The following is an 18,461-nucleotide window of genomic DNA, read 5'->3' as shown; positions in this document are numbered from 1 at the left end:
TGGATGTCATGGAAGAAAAATCTGTTAAGATTTTTCGTAATGAAATTCTGTTGCAATTTTATATAACAGAATTCTATTACGATTTTTCATAATAGAATTTTGTTGTGATTTTTCATAAAAGAATTCTATTGTGATTTTTCATAACAAAATTCTGTTACGAATTTATCGAGTTTGGGGTTTGTTCATTATTTATAGAGGTCATTGTAAATCTATTGTACAACAACAATCATAAAAATCATTAGATGTGATTCTCTTGTGTAGAGAGAATTCTAATCAAGCTTCGACGGTTTTTGTGGAGTAGGCACGCCGCCGAACCATGGTAACTCTTCTTCTTTCTCTTTTTCTTCTCCTTCCTGGTGTTTGCTCTCCTTTTGTGCGTCTTTGTCTTGTTGCTTCGCGTGATCTCTTTCTCTCTTCCTTTTCTTCTGCACGTTAGAGGTTGAGAGGTGTTGCCCCTTCTTTGTGCAACAGATTAGAATCAAACTCCTGTAAATTACACGCCTCCAATCTTTGAATTCTATCCGACGAGATGATAACAGAAATGATGAACCAAGATGTGTACTTTGCCAAATTGGCAAGGGTGGTGGGAAGATTTGAAGATATGAGGGAGTATATGGAGAAAATTGCCCGTGAGGCGGCATCTGAGCAAAATGAACTAACGACCGAGGAGCACGAGCTCCTTTCGGGCACTTACGAGAACGTTATTGGATCTCGACTCGCTGTCTTGAAGAACATCTCTTCAATGATCAAGGAGGAGGTGGACCTGGACAACAGAAATCATGTTGTCATGTTGTCATGTTGTCTTCCGCTTCATTGACTCCATCCTCATCCCAAACGCTCACAAACCTGAATCCAAGGTTGTCTACCTTACGATGAAGGGAGATTATTATTGCCACTTAGTCGAGTTTAAGACGGGATCTAAGCGCAAGGACACTATTGATAATACCTTATCTTTCTATAAGGCCTCTCAGGTTCTATTACTCGATGATTTGACTTTCATTTGATATCTATATCTTCTCGATCTTTCATTAGTTATAACTGTTTTGTGATTCTCATTGATGCTGGCTAATTATAGCAGGGCATTGCTCGAGCAGAATCAGGACCAGGAAATCCAATTCGTCTGAATTTGGCACTAAATTTCTCGATGTTCTACATAGAGGCTCTATGTTCTCCAGAAATGGCATGTACTATATATTATCAAGAAGGTAAGCAACTGAGCTCATTAGAATGCACGCTCTTTTACATTTTGGTTAGATGCATGATCAGTATTCTGTACCTACTCTACTCATTAGAATGTACATTCTTGGAATTCATTTTGTCCTTACTTTGGTTTGTTATTTTAACAATATGAGAATTAAGATAGAATTGCTTAATGTGTTCGCTTATACTTTGTTAAAAGGTTTATGTAAATTTCTGTAAAATTATTTCATCTTATAGTTTTGAAACATAATTTGGTTTTGGGCAACACTTTATTAAAGAAAATACCACAATCAAAATCATGAATCATTTGTAAGTCATAAATATCAAGAATAATATTCACCCTGTTTGGAAACAACTTAAGTGAAGGAATTGAATTCTGGCAGGAATTGAATTCAATTCCTATATTTGAAATGGATTAGTGAATAATAGAATTGAATTGAATTCCTTAATTTGGAATCTATTTGAATTGAATTTCATTTTTATACATTTACCATTTTATCCTTATAACTAATCATTTAATAATCAAGTTAAGTATTAGAGAATAGGAAGAAGGGATCACACAGTTAAGACAGCAGTATGAAGAAGGTGGCGCACGGGAGAAACGGTGCAAGGAGAAGTTTTCGACACAAGGAGAAACGGCGCACGGGAGAAAGGCAGGAAAAAACAAGAGAGTCGACAGATGGAAAAAATAGTTTTAAGTTAAAAGGATAATTAAGTAATTTTAGTTGTTCATGGTAAATCCCTATCTAAATCTGACCATTTGAGGTCTGATTTACTATTCACGTTTTGAATGGAATTAGAATTGAATTCCATATCAAATCCATCTCAAAAATTCATTCCAAACTATGGAATTGAATTCCAATTATCATAGGAATTCAATTCCATAGGATTCCAAACAGGGTGATTGTGATGAAAAGGGGTCCATCAGAAGTCAAAGTAAAGATAGTTGAAGCACATATCCTTAGGTCGGGCATAGTGGGTCGAATGGGGTTGCACTACCGCTCAAACATGGCTGGTCGGACGACCTTCCATGGAAAGCCGGTCACTACGGTAAGAAACAAGACTTAAATTCCCCCAATCATCGTCCCGGCCGAACGCCATGGTCTGTCGGATGAAAGGCAACCCTCTGACAACAGAAAGGCCGAATAAAGAAAGACGGCCGAGCGAGGACGTCCTTACAGGGCGGCCCCCGATCGGCGTCCGATCGTCCTACAATGGGGTCAACCTACGTATCTCATCATACCCTTTTAGAGGTTTGTGCCACTAACAACGAAGCATGTCCAGCAGCCAGACTGTACTTTAGAAACTTCCAACACATCAGGGATTTGCGAGCTTACTTAAAGAAAGGTATTAGGGACATTTTTTACTTATCTTTTCCTAGAAAATTTTGAAAAATGTGCATGCGCTTGGAAATACATGCACAAATACTACAGTGACGCTATAAAAGGGGATTCACATCTAAAGGTGGAGGTATGTGTAACTTTGTCATTCTACACGCTCTAGCTATAGTTTGCTACTATTTTCCACAAAGTTGAGAATTGACTTGAGCGTCGGAGGGTTAACTCCAAGAACCCCTTTTCGACTCGGCACTAATGCTTCTTGTTTTGCAGGATTACGAAAGTATTCTTCCAGTCAATCGTAGAACCACATCTCCAACTAGTCATCTTCTTCGAATTTTGGATATGATCCAAGAAAATATGAAATTACAAGTCATAATTGGTAGGATTAAATATGCAACCAGCAAAGTTGAAAATTTTAAAGATGCAATTCTTTGACCTAATTTCATGAATTTGATCTAACGCCAAACTGTTGATATAATAATTCAGTTCATCAACTCTACTCAATCTGAATATTTCACAAGATATTGAAGTTGTAGAGATTGGGTTAATGTTCGTAGAAAGTAATGAAGAAAAAAAATTATACAATAAACTTTCAATCTATACTCTAAAAGAGAAAGAGAATGCTAAAAGAGAGGTAGTGGTTAATCTTTCTTTTGAAATTTTGATTGAAGAAGAGAGATCCTAGAAGAAGAGAGCTGTTGGAAGAATGAAACAATAATTAATCTCGTATTAATTCATGAAATACTGAAATAGACATTGAAATTAAGAAAAATCAAATGGTAATTTGAGGCAAAAGAAGATGAAAGAAAAAGTAAAAAAAAAGTAATTCTTTAATGATTGTCACTTCCCATATTGTCTTAGTGAATCTATAAATGTTTTTTCATATTTTAATTAAGCACTCGTTTTGTCCTTGTTTCTCTTTCTTTTCTATGAAAGTTTTATAATTTTTCCTAAATGATTCTTCCTATCTCAATGAATTTATATTTTATCATTATATCTCTAACTAAATAGCGCTTTATGAAAATATAACAACAAATTTTCAGATATTAAATTTTATAATTCTGTTTAAGCTCACTTTTTAAAATTTATTTCTCCTTCCTCCTTGTTTAAGCAGCATGTTTCTTTTTAAAATGTGGCACATGATGCCACATCATGTGCCACATGTTTCTTTTTAAAATGGAAAAAAAAAAGAATAACGATGTCTTTTTTTTCTTTTTTTATTTGTTAATTGCTCTTTTCTGAAAATGCAAACCAAAGCTATTTATTTTAATTATACTGAATTTAATATTGCAGTTCCAGTCAGCATCCTACAGAAAAGCCATTGTTTTTCAATTCCACCTATTGATCATTCTATCTGGCTTTTTCATTTCTTGGTGTTGTTTTCTTCCCTTTCCCAACATAATTCTACTTGGTTTGTCATAGTTGTTGTTATGGACTTTCTTGTTATAGAATCTCTTCTTCTTTTTGCCAGGCCTATGACAATGCAATTGCAGATATGATTGCATAATTGTTGATTATACAACTCCTTCGCGATAAGATTGACTCATGAAAATCAGAATTAGTAGTATTTCTCTTCATTTCAAAGTTAACTTTATACTTCACAAGTATATGCAAACTTGATTTTTTGAAAACATAAGGGCATCTTAGCCATATTAGACGATATTTGTAGGAATTTTTTAACATCATTGTCAGTATGCTTTAACTAAATTGTTTTTGATAATGATGTTTGTTATATAAAAAGCCACTATTTTTGTTGATTTTTTTGCATGAGGCTGGGATGGTGATCAGTGAAGTGACCAAACCTGATGGCGGGAGTTGCACAATTATTTAACTCTTTGTTATATAAAATGTTTGCATTTTGCATTTCATAGAGTAGATGGAGTCTGTAATAAACCTGCATTTCATAAAGTAGATGGAGTCTGTAATAAACCAACTGCTCGTGTGGAAAACCTTTTTTTTTATCCTTGCATTTATAAGTTTGTGCGAAGAACTTGTATGCCCTGAACACAAGTTCAGTATGCTTTTCTTCTCAATAAAAACATATTACCCCATTTTCTTTTTTTCTTCCAATTACTTTTTCTGAGAATAAGTTTTGGAATATCATAAAGACATGCCAACGATCTTCTAACATGCTTTGTACTATTCTTTTCTTCCAGATGTGTTACATTGCTACTAATGCAAGTCTTTACTTTAGCAACTTGAAGATTACAGAGTAAAGCACTCCTCTCAAGCCATCTTTCCCCAATAAAATCAACCAACTTGAAGATTACAGAGTAAAGCACTCCTCTCAAGCCATCTTTCCCCAATAAAATCAACCGATAATGAGCTCAATAGCCCTCCAAACCTCCTTTCCCTTAACACATCTCATCTCTATCAACCTCTAGCAAACTTTTAATTCCCAATCTCAAATGAACTCAAGATAGTCAATATGCTTCTTTATGTGTTATGTTCCTACTAATATTTACACCGATATACATTTTGCAGTACTTCGAATTGGTGATATTCTGATATGCGCACGAAATTTGTATCGATAAGAATATGAAAAAAAAATTGTACATACATCTGACTTCCCAGAAGACAATAATGCTTCATCACATGTTCTTTATGATCCCAAATGTAGATTGATTTAGGCACTAGAACAAATATGCAGTGGGACTAATTGCTGAAATGACTGAAGAAACATCCTTGTACCTGAAAGAGGGACAAACTCACATGAGGATACATTGACAAACAAGAAAAATCAAGTAAATACTCACTGCTAAACAGCCAAGGGTTTGTCCTAAGTCAAGGAAAAATCCTCTCACAGTCCCAAAGAATAAATAGCTTAGTTGTAGCATATGATATTAGATGTTGAAACTATGCAAAAAGATAAAGGAGAATAATCGCTTTCATCCCCGAAAGAAGACAAGTATAACTGCACACTTTTGAGACACATTATCATTATGATGGGGATAGCCATTTCAAAGGCCATAGTCATCCAAATTCTCAGCCCCACTTGTTAGATACGTACAGGGCACCCACCGGAAAGTTTATGGTTGCTTGCTACTCAATAAAGCTACAGATCAGAGGGACAGTTATCAAGACAGCATAATTCAACACTACTGAATTAAAATTGTTTGCGTTGAGCTTAAATTTTACAAAAGTTGAAAGAATCTTCGTGTTTCTAGAATAGAAACTCGGATCAAAATGTTCACTTTTTCTTAAATTTTAACAGAGTACGAGGACGTGAGTTATCCAGGGAGGTTAATTACCGGTTATCATCGCTGTGAGAACGAGGAAGAACTCGACGACACACGGTAGCCTTCGCCTTGCCCGACTCATCACTACCCCTTTTTCCATCGACCGCCCCCGCCGCCACCGCCGTCGTAGATCCGCGCTCAGAGATCGCTGAGAGCGACGGCCTCCAGGTCTTGAAGCTGCGTCTCACGCCGCGGCGACGGCCACGGGGCGCCGCGGTGGCAACGTTCCCAAGAGGGGACACCGGCGTCGTCTCCGGCGCATCCTCCGGCCACATCGCGACGCACCCGCATTGGAGCAGAGAGGTGAGTTTCATCTACACTCCGCCGCGAGGCAAGCGGCAAGCGGCGAGCCATTATATAGGCCTTTCCAACAAGTAAGAAGACCAAACTAAAACATTTTAATAATAAAATAAAAATCTTACAAGTAGAGCTGGAATCTATATAACGTGTCACTCATCGCAGATCTGACTATGCATTCCAAATGCTTCTCCTTCACTCATTCCCGACAGGGCCGAAGATCTTCTGTTGCCATCGGAGGCATCATTCAACGAGCAGAGTTCCACCTCTTCGAAGAGAAAACAACAGAGAAAGATCTGGTATTGCTGCCGCAATCTGTGTGGTCGCGGTGAGCCCAGTATCAGAATTGGAGCAATTAATTAATGAATGCCCTGGGCGCCCTCTCTCATCGGGCGGCGTCCCCTGTGAGGCCACTGTCATGCAGTGGAGTCTGGCGTTGAGTGTTCAGGCACGGTTGTTGGAATTGAACTGTTACGGAGCGGATCCAAGAACTGAAGGATCAGATCAGCGCCACCGGCAGATGTTGATGCTTTCCTGTCGAGCAGCTACGAGACAAGAGTTAGATATCAGAGATCTGATGATCTGGAGGATAGCGCAGGATTAAATGTGGAATCCTGTTTTCTCTGTTTGTTTGTGATTAATGTTTCCAAGTGGAGAAATTGAACAAGGCAAGTGATCGACGTGATTGAATCTAAATAATAGATAATTGATGGAAAAAAAACACGATCTCAATGATTGAATCTGAATAATAGATAAGGATTGTGACTCACATGCCATGCGGAGAACAGATAGGATAATTTTAAATTCAATTCGATTGGAATATTTTAAAATTAATTTTTTTAAAATATTGGGCTCCTACCTCCCTCGGTCCGTTGTCAACCGGAGTTCCGGCAACTTGTGTTCGGTTCCACTTTCATTTTAATTCATAATAGTAAAAAGTGAATATGTTTATCTCTAGTGTTCCTATTAATCTATCCCAAGATTAACATGGATAAAATAAATCATGGATTTTCATTTCAATTCATCGTTCGATGGAAGATGGTTGCCAAACGTACATTATGTTTGCAGTTTGCTCCAACTTATGTTCTTTAAACACTATGTACTAGCTTGGTGTTGGTGATTATTTAAGCTTTCACATCTAGGAATACAAATGATCTAAATCACCCAATTTGACTCAAGCTCAAAGTTAATTGAATTCGAATCAACTTAATTAGAAATCGAGTCGAACTCGATTATTATTTACTCGTGGCATATTGAGTCAAACGAATTAATAATAATATTTATTTTCATAGTATCTAATATATAATATATTAATTTATTTATTAAAAAATAATTTAAAATTAAAAAAAATAAGCTCGAGTTCATAATTAAGAGGGTATTTGACTAAACTTATTAAAAATAGCTTATAAGCTCGTACAACTTATAAGTTATTTTAGGAGCTTATAAGTTGTTAGATATTATTTTAAAAATAAATTGTTAAAGTGTTTGGGTGAACTTATTACAATCAACTTAAAGGTATTGATGTGTTTGGTATTATAAGATCTTTTTATTAATAAAATTATCAAAAAAGGTATAATACTATTAATAGATGATTTTGATATTTTTATTAATAGAGGGTTTTGGGAGAATTTTTGCACCGGAAGAGAGATAATTGAAAAGAGGCATTGGCCGAGGAGATGACACAGCGTTGGAAGAAAAGTCGGCGGAGATAAAAAGATATTAGACTTATAAAAATTTATGGAGGATAAGATGAGGATTTATGAAATTATATAAGGATATTTTAGAAAAAAAAAATTATTAAAATAAGATCTTTTTTAAAAAAGTAAGATCTTTCATACTTTTTTAAAAACAACTTATAAGCTTCAAAACAGCTTATTTTGACAGCTTATAAGTTGTTCGAAAAAAAATTTACCAAACAAATTTGAAGAGTTTATAAGCTCCAAAACAACTTATAAACTATTTTATAGAGCTTATAAGCTCAGCCAAACACCCTCTAAGTATGAAACTCGAGCTCGACTCTATATGCTCAAACCTTTCATAAGGATTACGACAAGCAATAAGCAATAGGAGCCCGTGTTTTATCTTGCAGGAACATAGATGTTATCATTTAGAAGGAATCGATCTCCAAATAAGGATCATTTCGAGGGAATTAACTTAATTTGATTATTTAATTAAAACACTGTACATTAAATTTATATATAGTTATATAATATATAACATCAATATAAAAATCATTAATAGATTTAATAACCTGTTCTAATATTCTGATAGGGTAAATAATAATAATTAATTTTAATAATCCAAACAAAATTAATAACAAATATGATGGCCTACTGAATAATAGTGAGTAAAATTTCGATCTTTCCAAAATATATCTCAATCTTTACCGACGACCACTGATTTCGTTGAATCTTGATTCGAGATTGTTCGAATCGACCTTTTCTTTTTCCCAATATTCTTTAGATCGCCATAGGTAAAATAATAAACTATAAAATAAATATAATAGTTTAAAAATTGAGCGAGAAAAAAAATCGTCATCATTATGCGTAACTAATTCTTTTTTATTCAAAATGGAGAAAGTCCATTGTTCAGTTAAATTATAGGAACAGAAATCCGTTGTACAGTAAAATTATAGGAACAGCGAGACTACATTTAATTATCTGCAAAACAGAAAGAAAGTTGATCAACATGGGAAAAACAGAAAGAAAGTTGATTCAATTATTGCTGGCTAAATTTTGATACAATAATTCATATGAAAGCTCATGAGTCGCTACAAACAATAATCAACAAGATTGTTTATCAATTTCACATATATATCAATTTTAGCACCATGCTTAAAAACGGAACGCGTGAAAGTCCTAGGTAGGTTCCAGGAAGGCAACAGGAATGCCCACATTACTTAACTTGGACACCTTTAATTCATTTACCTCCGTCGTTTCCTCGTGAACCTCCCTCAAATAATCGCAGCGACCGCCTCCAAAAAGCTTCCTCACGACACCACATTCACATGCACGCAACGTAATGCACAGAAGCTTAACTTCCTTCTCACCATCCTCTTAAACCTCGACCTTGGATTTCTATATATACGCGCAATGGCTTCAACCAACTTACAGCCTAAGATATCATCATGGAAGAGGAGAAACCTGAATCATCAATCCAGTTTGAGGACTTGTTGCCTGTGATGGTGGCGCGGCTAGGCATGGAGGGGCTGATGGAAGAGCTGTGCAAGGGGTTCCGACTGCTCATGGATCCGGCAAAGGGTGTCATCACTGCGGACAGCCTCAGGCGAAGCTCTGCCACTGCACTTGGACTCGGCGGCTGCATCACCGAGGAGGAGGCGGCGAGTATGGTGAGGAAGGGTGACCTCGACCGGGATGGTGTGATGGACCAGATGGAGTTCTGTGTGCTCATGCTCAGGTTGAGCCCTGAGCTCATGCATATGCATGAGAGATGGTCTTAAATTTCTTGTAACTGCTGCTTATTTTCTCTAAGAAAAATAAATTAGAGCATTCAAATCTATTAATATCATGCACAAATATGATCAATATGACTAAATGAACATGATTATTTACACACAAAAACAAAAAAACAAAACAAAACAAAAAAGAGCGGGAGGAACTTAGATGGTATTCCAGGTTCCAAGTGCCTGGTACATATAAAAGATGAGCACTCATGAGCTTTTAGAGTTACACTAAACAAACATCAGCGTGAACAACTAACTTTAGACATTACACAAGAGTTTCACTCCCCGTACTAAGATTACCACCACCTTTGTTCATGTCAACTGTTGTCTGGGAAAAGAAAAAGAGAAAATATTATAGAAATAAAGAAAAATTATCTATATTTATTGAAGTTTTACATGAAATGATGAATGATCTCTAATGACGTATACCAAATAAACCTTTTGGCCCGCCTAAGATAGTCAAACAAACTAATATTTGAGAGCAATTGAATCAAGTTTGTCAAAGTTGATCTTAATAGATAACTGAGAATAATCTTAAGGTAATGGAAGTCATTATTATCTGCAAAAGAGAAAGAAAGCCTAGCAAATACAGGTTTTCCCTGAATCGAATTAACGTACTTGAAGCAGTGCAAGGAAGCTAAGAGATAACTTTTGATGGTGCAACTCCTAATTAGTAATTACCTTAACACTTCCTGGATCTGGGCTACCTAGGTGGATTTCAGATTACAAGCCATTTGAAGTTATTTATTTTCAAATGCGATATTTTTTTTTCCAAAGACAACTTACAGAATCTAAGTGCTTGTCTATTTGATACATAATTTTGACATTATATCCAAGCTCAAGTGGGCACTCAAAACATTGGGTGATGAATCAATGGTCTTAGCCACTGAAAGCTCTACTAGCCACAAGTAGTTCCCTAAAGTAATTAATTTATTCAACGTCAACAGAAAGAAGAGGAGAGGAGACATACAAGGAACACACACACACACACACAAAAAAAAATTGAATACTAAGAACCTAAATGAATCTGCACTAGAAATTAAAAACAAATAAATGTGAAATCTCTTAATTACCAAAATTAGCAGCAGTGATGTAGAACTTCTATAGCATAAAAATAGCTCATGGTTATGATCTACAATTTCTTACCATAAAAAAAGATGCCTATGCCATGCTTATCATGCATCTGCACCACAATAGAAAAGCATATATTGGACACATCAGAAGAAAAGGATTACAACCGATAATTAGAATGAAGATTTATTTTGCTGAATAATGTACTACAAGGATACTACAATAAAGATACGCTAATCAAGCAATCACAAAAAATTAGTAGTTGAACAAACTTGCTAAAATCACAAATTGAAATCATAATAAAATTGTTTGCATCCGGCTTCTGCAAATAATGCAGTTTCTTTCAATGTTCAGTTTCTAAATCCGGATGAGTTAACACAAAAAACTACTAAAATAAAACAGCAGTTATAGAGGAAAAATAAACTGTGATTACAAACATAAAATTTGAAGTCAACATTGCAGATTAGACCTTTAAAGACCAAACCACAGTACATCATCAGCAAGTATTATGTTGAAACTAAAATAAAAAGCATCACCGGCAGAGTTTTAAAAGTAAACATCATACTAGAAATATCGAATGTCTTCTTGAATGTAACTTGCATTTAAAAATGGCAAGCAAATTATTGCCTCCCACGGCATATGGAAACTACTTCACTTGGCCTAGAGTTCATAATGGAGCTTCATAATTAAATCCAAACTTCATTAAGGCCTTTAAGTCCTTAAATATGCATCCCTAAATTTAACCCCCCAAAAACACACATTCCATCTGTGACTTGTTGTTAACAACATTAAATGATTAGAGAACTTAATAGTTGAGACTTGGGGTGTAACAAAGACTAGAAAATCCTTAAATCATGTGAACTAATTATCCAATCATTGACGAGCATATTCAATAGAACAAGTAACAAAATGAATTAGATAAAAAATGCAGCTAATGATTAATGCAAACTTGGTTGTTTTCTCCACAAAGGCACTTTACTGTAAGTGGAGGAATGTAAAAGTAGAGTTTTAAACTGATTAGAGCACTTGACAAGTGCAGATGTCACTGTAACCCTACTAAATCTTTAAAGATTAACTCAGGACACATCAGTTTCTACTGATACAAGTGACTCTTAATATATATGGCAATTATATAACAGTAGCAGAAGCAATTCACTTCTTCTAGTGCAAGCTAAACACCAGAATACCAAGATTGAATTACCATACCAATTTTGCTTCAATATGTACCCCCTACTAGACTTTGCTAACAATTTAACTAAATGATTTAGACCCGTGTTTCTTCATCAGAACAAGCAGAACAAACAAGCAGGCACATATTTGAATACCTTAACAAACAAGCAGGCACAATTTAACTAAATGATTGTCCTAAGTATTTCGCCAAAGTTAAATTCTAATGAATTTACAGAAATCACACCTTTATGCTCGTCATCAGCGTCGTGATACTCTTGCTCCTCTTCAGGGAAAGTAGGGAGCTCGGTATCCCTCCCCACAGGTACTTTGGAGCCACTGGCAAGAGGGGAAGACGATCCCACGGCCCCGGATCCGAGACCAGTAGCATCGTCGGGGTAGCGAACCACCACAACAGGACGAACACAGTGATGCACACAATAGTCGCTGACGCTGCCAAGCCGAGACCTATTATTCCTCCTGGATGTCCCGAAGCCTCGGCTTCCCATTATGACCGCGCTCAGCCCAAGCCTTTCGACCTCGAGGCAGAGTCGCTCCTTCATGTCGTGGTCCTTGACGATGTGGATCTTGAAGGGGATCTGCGCCTCGACGAGCGGCTGACCCAGGTCCTGCACCTTGCCGGGAAGGCGTCGAAGTCCTCTTCCAGCTTCTGGGGCGGCACCTCCGACGCAGCATCTTCGGACTCGACCGAGAGGTCGATGGCACCCCAGTCGGGGACGTGGAGGAGGATGACGGCGTCGCCACGGAGAAGGAAGGAGCAGGATAACGATAGAAACAGCTGCCTTGCGTTGGTCGGTTGGGGAATTGAGTTCGCGATCGGGTCCAATCGATGCACCTCCAGGTCGACCTAACTGAACTTGAATTGATTAATTTGGACCGATTTGGGCCGAAATAGATATCAGCCCGAATCCAATAAATTCGTTAGGTGTAAATTGCATTTTGCAGTCAGGGATGGTCCCTCTATTTCACTGCGCCGCCACCACTACTCTCCAAACCAAACCCTATTTCCCATGCACCCTATTCAGTTCCATTTCTCCATCGCCTTCAGCCGGAAAACGCTTCTGAGGTTTGCGACTGGAGTAGGCCGGAGCAGATCGATTTACATCTGAGCGATGCTCCAAAAGAAACCGTCGGTATTCGTTCTGTCTCTTTCTTCTTGATTCGTGTGTTGCGATCTGCAACACGGCCGTTGGAAATTGGAAGTTAAACACCAAAATGTTGATTTTTGACAGGTAGAAAACTTCCTTGCGGAGTGAGATGTTCCAGTTTGGCCTAAGAAATGATGTTCCAGTTTGGCCTAACTGCAGAAAGAAGAAGAAAAGACATTCTGATCTTTTTGGGTTTGGCATGGGAGGTATTGGAAAGATTTATTTGGTAAGTAAAATATATTTTATATATCTCAATTACAGTTTATTGCTGGTGTTTTAATATCAAAATCTTAAATTCCATGAAACTTTATTTTTAGATCACCAACCCTAAATTGAGCATATTAAAAAATCAGGCTTAATCATTTTTTCCCATAATATTCCCATGCTACAAACACATTGCACCATTCTTTCTCAATGATTTTCTTTATGATGATCTCTTGCCGCTTCACTGTTTTAGGCTATTAGGAAGAAGGATTAATTAGAGCTCAATGGATGAATATGATTCATGCGGCCAACAGGCCCAACATTATTGAGTTAGTGCATTCCTTTAGTTTGTGATCACCTTGCTAATGGACTAAGTTAAAAGTGAATATATTTGATTTTGTATCCATCTATGCGTACGCTGTGTTTCATTGATGTCCATGTGGTACTTCAACCTCATGCATCAATTGGCAGCAACAAATGTGTTAAGCAACAAATGTTTTAAGAACATATTCAGGGATCATATGGATGCCATATCATCTACAAGATATATATGTGTACGGTCAGCAATTAACTGCAAAGTTGTCTAGCTCCATCTTCACTGAGATACTATGGTCTTGGTCTTGAGATTGAAACTATATTGTTAAGCTACAATTTGCAGGGATTGCATACCCTAACTTGTTCCCTGACTTCCCTAACTTGGCTACTTGGCAAAGCTTGCGTAGAAGGCTCTTCAATATTTATACACATATGAGAGCCACAATTCTTACTCCAATGGTAACACTTCGTCAATACATGATGTCAAAAACATTCAAGCATTGTGAAAGAACTAAGTTATGGAGAAAACAAGATCTATACTTGGCTAAATTAACAAAAAAGGTGGGTAGATTTGATGATATGATGGAGATTATGGAGAAGGTTGCCCTTGAGACGGCTGCTGAGAAGGAGTTAACTGCAGAGGAGCGCGAACTCCTTTCGGAAGCTTATGGCAGTGCCATCTTATCTCGAAGCACCGTATTGAAGAACATCTCTTCAATAAGAATGGAAGAGACAGAGCTCGGCCACCGAAACCATATCGACTCCATTCCCATCTTCGAGGAACGGGCCGAATTCGATCTATCGTCAATATGCAAAAACATTGTCCAATTCATTGACTCCATTCTCATCCCGGGCGCTCACAAATTTGAATCCAAGGTTTTCTACCTTAAGATGAAGGGAGATTATTACCATCACCTGATAGAGTTGAAGACAGAATCCCAGCGCAAGGACGCTATTGATAATACCTTATCTTTCTATAAGACGGCTTTGGTTATGTTCCTTTTTGTCACAGTCAATCTTTCATTAGGATAAGGGTATTGTTCTGATAGCATAATGGTATTGTTCTTGTAGGCAGAATTAGCGTCACTAAATCCAATCCGTCTACAATTGGTAGTAGATTTCTCAACATTCTACTATGACGTTCTAAAGTCTCTACAGATGACATGCACTCTTGTCGATCAGGTAAGCAACTGAGCTCATGTTCTTTGCTCATTTTGGTTAGATGCATGATAGTGATTCTTGTTCATTATTGTCTCATTGTGTTTAATATTGCTCATTTTGAATGTGTCCAGTGAGTTTGTCCATAATTAGTGTAAAAAGATAGAGACATAGAGCTGAGACATAACCCTATCTTTATTGGAAATGTTTTAGTTAATCTGCTTGAAATACGCTATTCACCCCCCTAGCGTATTTATGATCCTACAAATATATAATTCTATTGTTGACCTATAGAGTAAAGTTATGAAGAAAAAAACTATACAATAAATTTCAATACTCTAAGAGAGAAACTTATAATTAATCTCGCATTCATGAAATATTGAAATACACAATGAAATTAAGAAAAATCAAACGGTACTTTGAGACAAAAGAAGATGAAAAGAAAATGTGTAAAAAAGTAATTCTTTAATGATTGTCACTTTCCATATTGTCTTAGTGAATCTATAATATTTTTTTTTCAGATTTAAGCACTCATTTTGTCCATGTTTCTCTTTATTTTCTATGAAAGTCGTATAATTTTTCCTAAATGATTTGTTTCTTACTATCTTAATGAATTTTATCAATATATCTCCTAATAAATGGTCCTTTATGAAAATATAACCACAAATTTTCAAATATTAAATGAATTTTATTTAAGCTCACTTTTTAAAATTTATTTTTCCTTCATTCTTGTTTAAGCAATATGTTTCTTTTTAAAATGGAGAAAAAAGAATAGCAGTGCCTTTTTTTTTTTTGTTAATTGCACTTTAAAAAAAAAAACAAATCAAAACTATTTTTCTTAATCATACTGAATTCAAGAATTTATGTTGCAGCTCCAGTTAGCATCCAGCAGAAAGAGCCTTTTTCAATTCCTGCTAGTGATCATTCTCATATGCTTTTCATTTCTTTGTGTTGTTTTTTTTTTTCTCTTTTCCAACATACTTGTATTTGGTCAACCTTTGTCATAGTTGTTGTTTTGGACTTTCTTGTTATAGAATCTCTTCTTTTGTTTGTCAGGCCATCAACGATGCAACTAGAGATATGGCTGCCCAATTATCGATTATCCAAGTCCTTCACGACAAGGTTGATTCATGGAGTTCAGAGTTGGTAGTATTTCTCTTCATTTTAAAGTTAACTTTATACTTTACAAGTGCAAACTTGGTTTTTTTAAAAAATAAGGGCATCTTAGCCATTTTAGACTATATTTGTAGAAATTTTTTAATATCATTGTCAGGATGCTTTAACTTAATTGTTTTTGATAATGATGCTTGTTATCTAAAAAAGTCACTATTCTTGTTGATTTTTTTTTTTTTTTGCATGATATTGGCGATGGTGATCAGAGAAGCGACGAAACCTGATGGCAGAGCTTTGTGATTCATCTAAGTTTGTAGTTTTCATTTTGCATTTGATAGAGAGATGGAGTCTGTAATTATAGGTAGAATGGACTACCATGGGAAAGTTACCTTAGTAATTTCCTATTAACATGGTATTAGAATTGAATGAACTAGACGATTGATACTTTGTCATGATAATAATGTTTGCCATGTGTTGCCTTTTGTAATTACAATCTTATGGTTTTGAAACATAGTCTCAGTGTCAGTAAATATTTTTTAAAATTTCTTTCTTTTTTATTTATTCAGTAAATAAATGAGTCATTTTTGTATCCTTTTAGTATATATCAAATTTGGATTACGTTTGGTGAGTGGTGCAAAAGAAAGATTCTATTTTGGGGAAGGATTAAGGCTTCGTTTTTGCTATTGCTGCAATAATAACAAAGAAACACACAGGTAACTTTCTATCCGACTAGGCGACTACCAACATCAGGTGACTTCACCTTTCTTTCCCTCATTCGAGGATTGGTTTCTCTCAACTGGAACAAGTGATATATATCCTAGTGCTGGTGCTGGATTTTATCTTCATATCCTAGTGCTGGTACTGGATTTTATCTTCATAGTTATATCTATATTTTTAGTTTATCAGTTCTGTATATCACTTTCATTTTATTGGCATGAATAAATTTACTAATTTGGCATCTGTATCATCTGCAGACATTCTGGCATAGGTGGTGGCATACTCATAGGTATGTTGGTATCATCTTAAAAGCATTTTCAAATTTCCGTTTTGTTCTTAACATTCATAAAATATGATAGAACCAAATGATCCAGGGTGGTTTGGTACTGATGAACAACCAGGCTTCCTTGGCGGCCTTATGCAAGTCAAAGACTATTTTAATTTCTTACTGTTATATAACTTTTTGGCATGGCAATTGCTAGATTGAAAGACCATGAAAAGGTTCATCTTAAAACAGGGTTGTACCACCACCGGGTGCACATTATGATCCCTATGGCCCTCATGTTACTGATTTATCTATACAACAAATTTGCCTTGTCTAGTTGTCAATGTTCACACATTCTAAGGCTGCATGATTTCATTTGCAACGTTCATCCACTGTCTTTTTTTTTTTTCTCCAGTTCGTATAAAATATCGTTTCATGCTGGCATGCCATCATTTTGTGCATTGTCTTCTTTGAACACTATGTAAGCTCTTACCACTTGGTTACAGTTTGGGTTATGCTTTCAACGAAAGTATACTCCCCCAAAGGGTAACTGTATAAAGTAGTGTTTATGAAAAGCATACTAGATCGAAGTAAGCTCGGTAGTGTTGTTTCAGTGCCTTTATCCTGAAGTAAATATAGTGACTGGCCAGGTGTAATTACTCATTGTATTCCCGGTGAGTTCTTTTATCACGAGTATTGACTATCAGTTATTGTTACTTGATTCAGACAACCACATTGACCTTGGGTCGGACTCATCTGGATCTTGCTCATTTTCTGAGACCTGATTACATACAGATGGATGGAAGAGTATTGCCATGGTTCTTACTCCCGCAATGGAACATAATGTAATACTACAAATTTTGTTATTTATGAATTGCATGGAACCTTCCCAGCTGAAAGATAAATAGATAAACCTGTTATTACACATGGTTATGATTGACGGTTGGGAAGATCATATTTTTTAATTTGCTGGTTTTGAACTGAGCGAGTATCTCTGGCTGAGAGATCTGGGCAATTAACTTATTTACGGAGCCATCAATCTCGTTGGCTGCACGTATCATGTATAGATCTCTCAGCCATATCTGAAGAATGCACACAAAATGTAGCAAGGTTTTTCTCTTTCAATCTGTTTTAATTATTATCAAAATTGGAAGCTAATTAATGCTATTATTGAATCAGAGGATTGTGAAGGAGAAGATCATGATCTTGGAAGCAAAGGGCTCTGCGTTGTTCCAATCTCGTGCACTAAATTTGCAGTGGCTAAGCATTGAGATCCCTAGTGATTGCTGGGGAACTCCCAACTTTATGGGAGCGTTTAGATAGATGAAAAAACAAAAAAGAATAAAACTTCAATTATAATGTGAATTTTGATGGAATCGTTAATATTTCGTAGCCTTCTTTTACTATTTCAAAGCATACATTAAAAACGGAAGGTGAAGCGCTTGTTCTTAGCTCTTCTGTCAGCTTGTTTCATGATCAATATAGAGAAGGTAAATCTAACGAGGCAAGTGGGGAGGTGAGTTATACAGGTTATACTGATTAATGTCCTGTTAGTTTTTAGATTCGACTCCGAGACCTCATATGAACTATATCTGTGGGGGTAGTTTTAAGAAGCCAGCCTGAATGCATTGTTGGAGGATGGCTCATCTCTGATCGCCAGACCAACAGATACGATAGTGGTGGGATCTGTGATGGGAAGTACGGCTAGGTGTGTTGGCTTTTAGAAACTCCGTGTTCCCCCAA

At 36.3% G+C, this 18,461-nt stretch overlaps 3 protein-coding genes and 1 pseudogene across 17 annotated transcripts; 2 read left to right on the top strand and 2 right to left on the bottom strand.

Annotated features, from left to right (window-relative positions):
- Positions 1-529: 529 nt before the first annotated feature.
- LOC121969109 lies at positions 530-6,680 on the top strand. Its single transcript, XM_042519033.1, has 4 exons — positions 530-781; positions 1,079-1,205; positions 5,811-6,153; positions 6,242-6,680. The coding sequence occupies exons 1-4, from the start codon at positions 530-532 to the stop codon at positions 6,678-6,680; spliced, it is 1,161 nt and encodes a 386-aa protein (XP_042374967.1).
- Positions 5,051-6,343, bottom strand: LOC121969297. Of its 2 annotated transcripts, XM_042519313.1 has the most exons (3): positions 6,202-6,343; positions 5,792-6,093; positions 5,051-5,231 (listed from the first exon to the last, which is right to left on the bottom strand). In XM_042519313.1, the coding sequence occupies exons 2-3, from the start codon at positions 6,091-6,093 to the stop codon at positions 5,174-5,176; spliced, it is 360 nt and encodes a 119-aa protein (XP_042375247.1). In that variant the 5' UTR covers positions 6,202-6,343; the 3' UTR covers positions 5,051-5,173. The 2 variants fall into 2 exon arrangements, with proteins under 2 accessions (XP_042375247.1, XP_042375248.1); XM_042519314.1 differs by lacking the exon at positions 6,202-6,343 and having other exon boundaries at positions 5,792-6,137.
- A 2,090-nt stretch (positions 6,681-8,770) lies between the features above and the next one.
- On the bottom strand, positions 8,771-12,736 carry LOC121969108 (annotated as a pseudogene).
- Positions 12,737-12,745: 9 nt separating this feature from the next.
- Positions 12,746-18,121, top strand: LOC121969296 (14-3-3-like protein B). Of its 14 annotated transcripts, none has more exons than XR_006108537.1 (8): positions 12,746-12,927; positions 13,031-13,172; positions 14,537-14,647; positions 15,680-15,769; positions 16,003-16,594; positions 16,711-16,742; positions 17,445-17,828; positions 17,898-18,121. XR_006108537.1 is itself a non-coding variant. In XM_042519308.1 (8 exons), the coding sequence occupies exons 3-6, from the start codon at positions 13,898-13,900 to the stop codon at positions 16,543-16,545; spliced, it is 831 nt and encodes a 276-aa protein (XP_042375242.1). In that variant the 5' UTR covers positions 12,746-12,931; positions 13,031-13,172; positions 13,809-13,897; the 3' UTR covers positions 16,546-16,594; positions 16,711-16,742; positions 17,445-17,643. The 14 variants fall into 14 exon arrangements, 10 of the variants coding, with proteins under 10 accessions (XP_042375242.1, XP_042375246.1, XP_042375241.1 ...); XR_006108540.1 differs by having other exon boundaries at positions 12,746-12,931; positions 13,809-14,647; positions 15,680-15,745; XM_042519308.1 differs by lacking the exon at positions 17,898-18,121 and adding an exon at positions 13,809-14,455 and having other exon boundaries at positions 12,746-12,931; positions 15,680-15,745; positions 16,450-16,594; positions 17,445-17,643.
- The last annotated feature ends 340 nt before the right edge of the window (positions 18,122-18,461 follow it).

The sequence above is a fragment of the Zingiber officinale genome, chromosome 4A (genome assembly GCF_018446385.1).
Source record: "Zingiber officinale cultivar Zhangliang chromosome 4A, Zo_v1.1, whole genome shotgun sequence".
NCBI lineage: Eukaryota > Viridiplantae > Streptophyta > Magnoliopsida > Zingiberales > Zingiberaceae > Zingiber > Zingiber officinale.
Note: the sequence above shows the minus strand (reverse complement) of the source record. Positions and strands in the feature narration are given on the sequence as shown.

Bases quoted from the DNA above. Each gene is read 5' to 3' on its own strand.
- LOC121969109 (XM_042519033.1), top strand. From the start codon at position 530: ATGATAACAGAAATGATGAACCAAGATGTGTACTTTGCCAAATTGGCA. The intron at 782-1,078 runs GTTGTCATGTTG...TAATTATAGCAG, and splicing joins ACCTGGACAACAGAAATCAT to GGCATTGCTCGAGCAGAATC. The intron at 1,206-5,810 runs GTAAGCAACTGA...CATCGCTGTGAG, and splicing joins TACTATATATTATCAAGAAG to AACGAGGAAGAACTCGACGA.
- LOC121969297 (XM_042519313.1), bottom strand. From the start codon at position 6,093: ATGAAACTCACCTCTCTGCTCCAATGCGGGTGCGTCGCGATGTGGCCG. The intron at 5,232-5,791 runs GTAATTAACCTC...TCCCTCTTTCAG, and splicing joins TCTCACAGCGATGATAACCG to GTACAAGGATGTTTCTTCAG.
- LOC121969296 (XM_042519303.1), top strand. From the start codon at position 13,898: ATGAGAGCCACAATTCTTACTCCAATGGTAACACTTCGTCAATACATG. The intron at 14,456-14,536 runs GTTATGTTCCTT...TTGTTCTTGTAG, and splicing joins CTTTCTATAAGACGGCTTTG to GCAGAATTAGCGTCACTAAA. The intron at 14,648-15,679 runs GTAAGCAACTGA...TTTGTTTGTCAG, and splicing joins CATGCACTCTTGTCGATCAG to GCCATCAACGATGCAACTAG.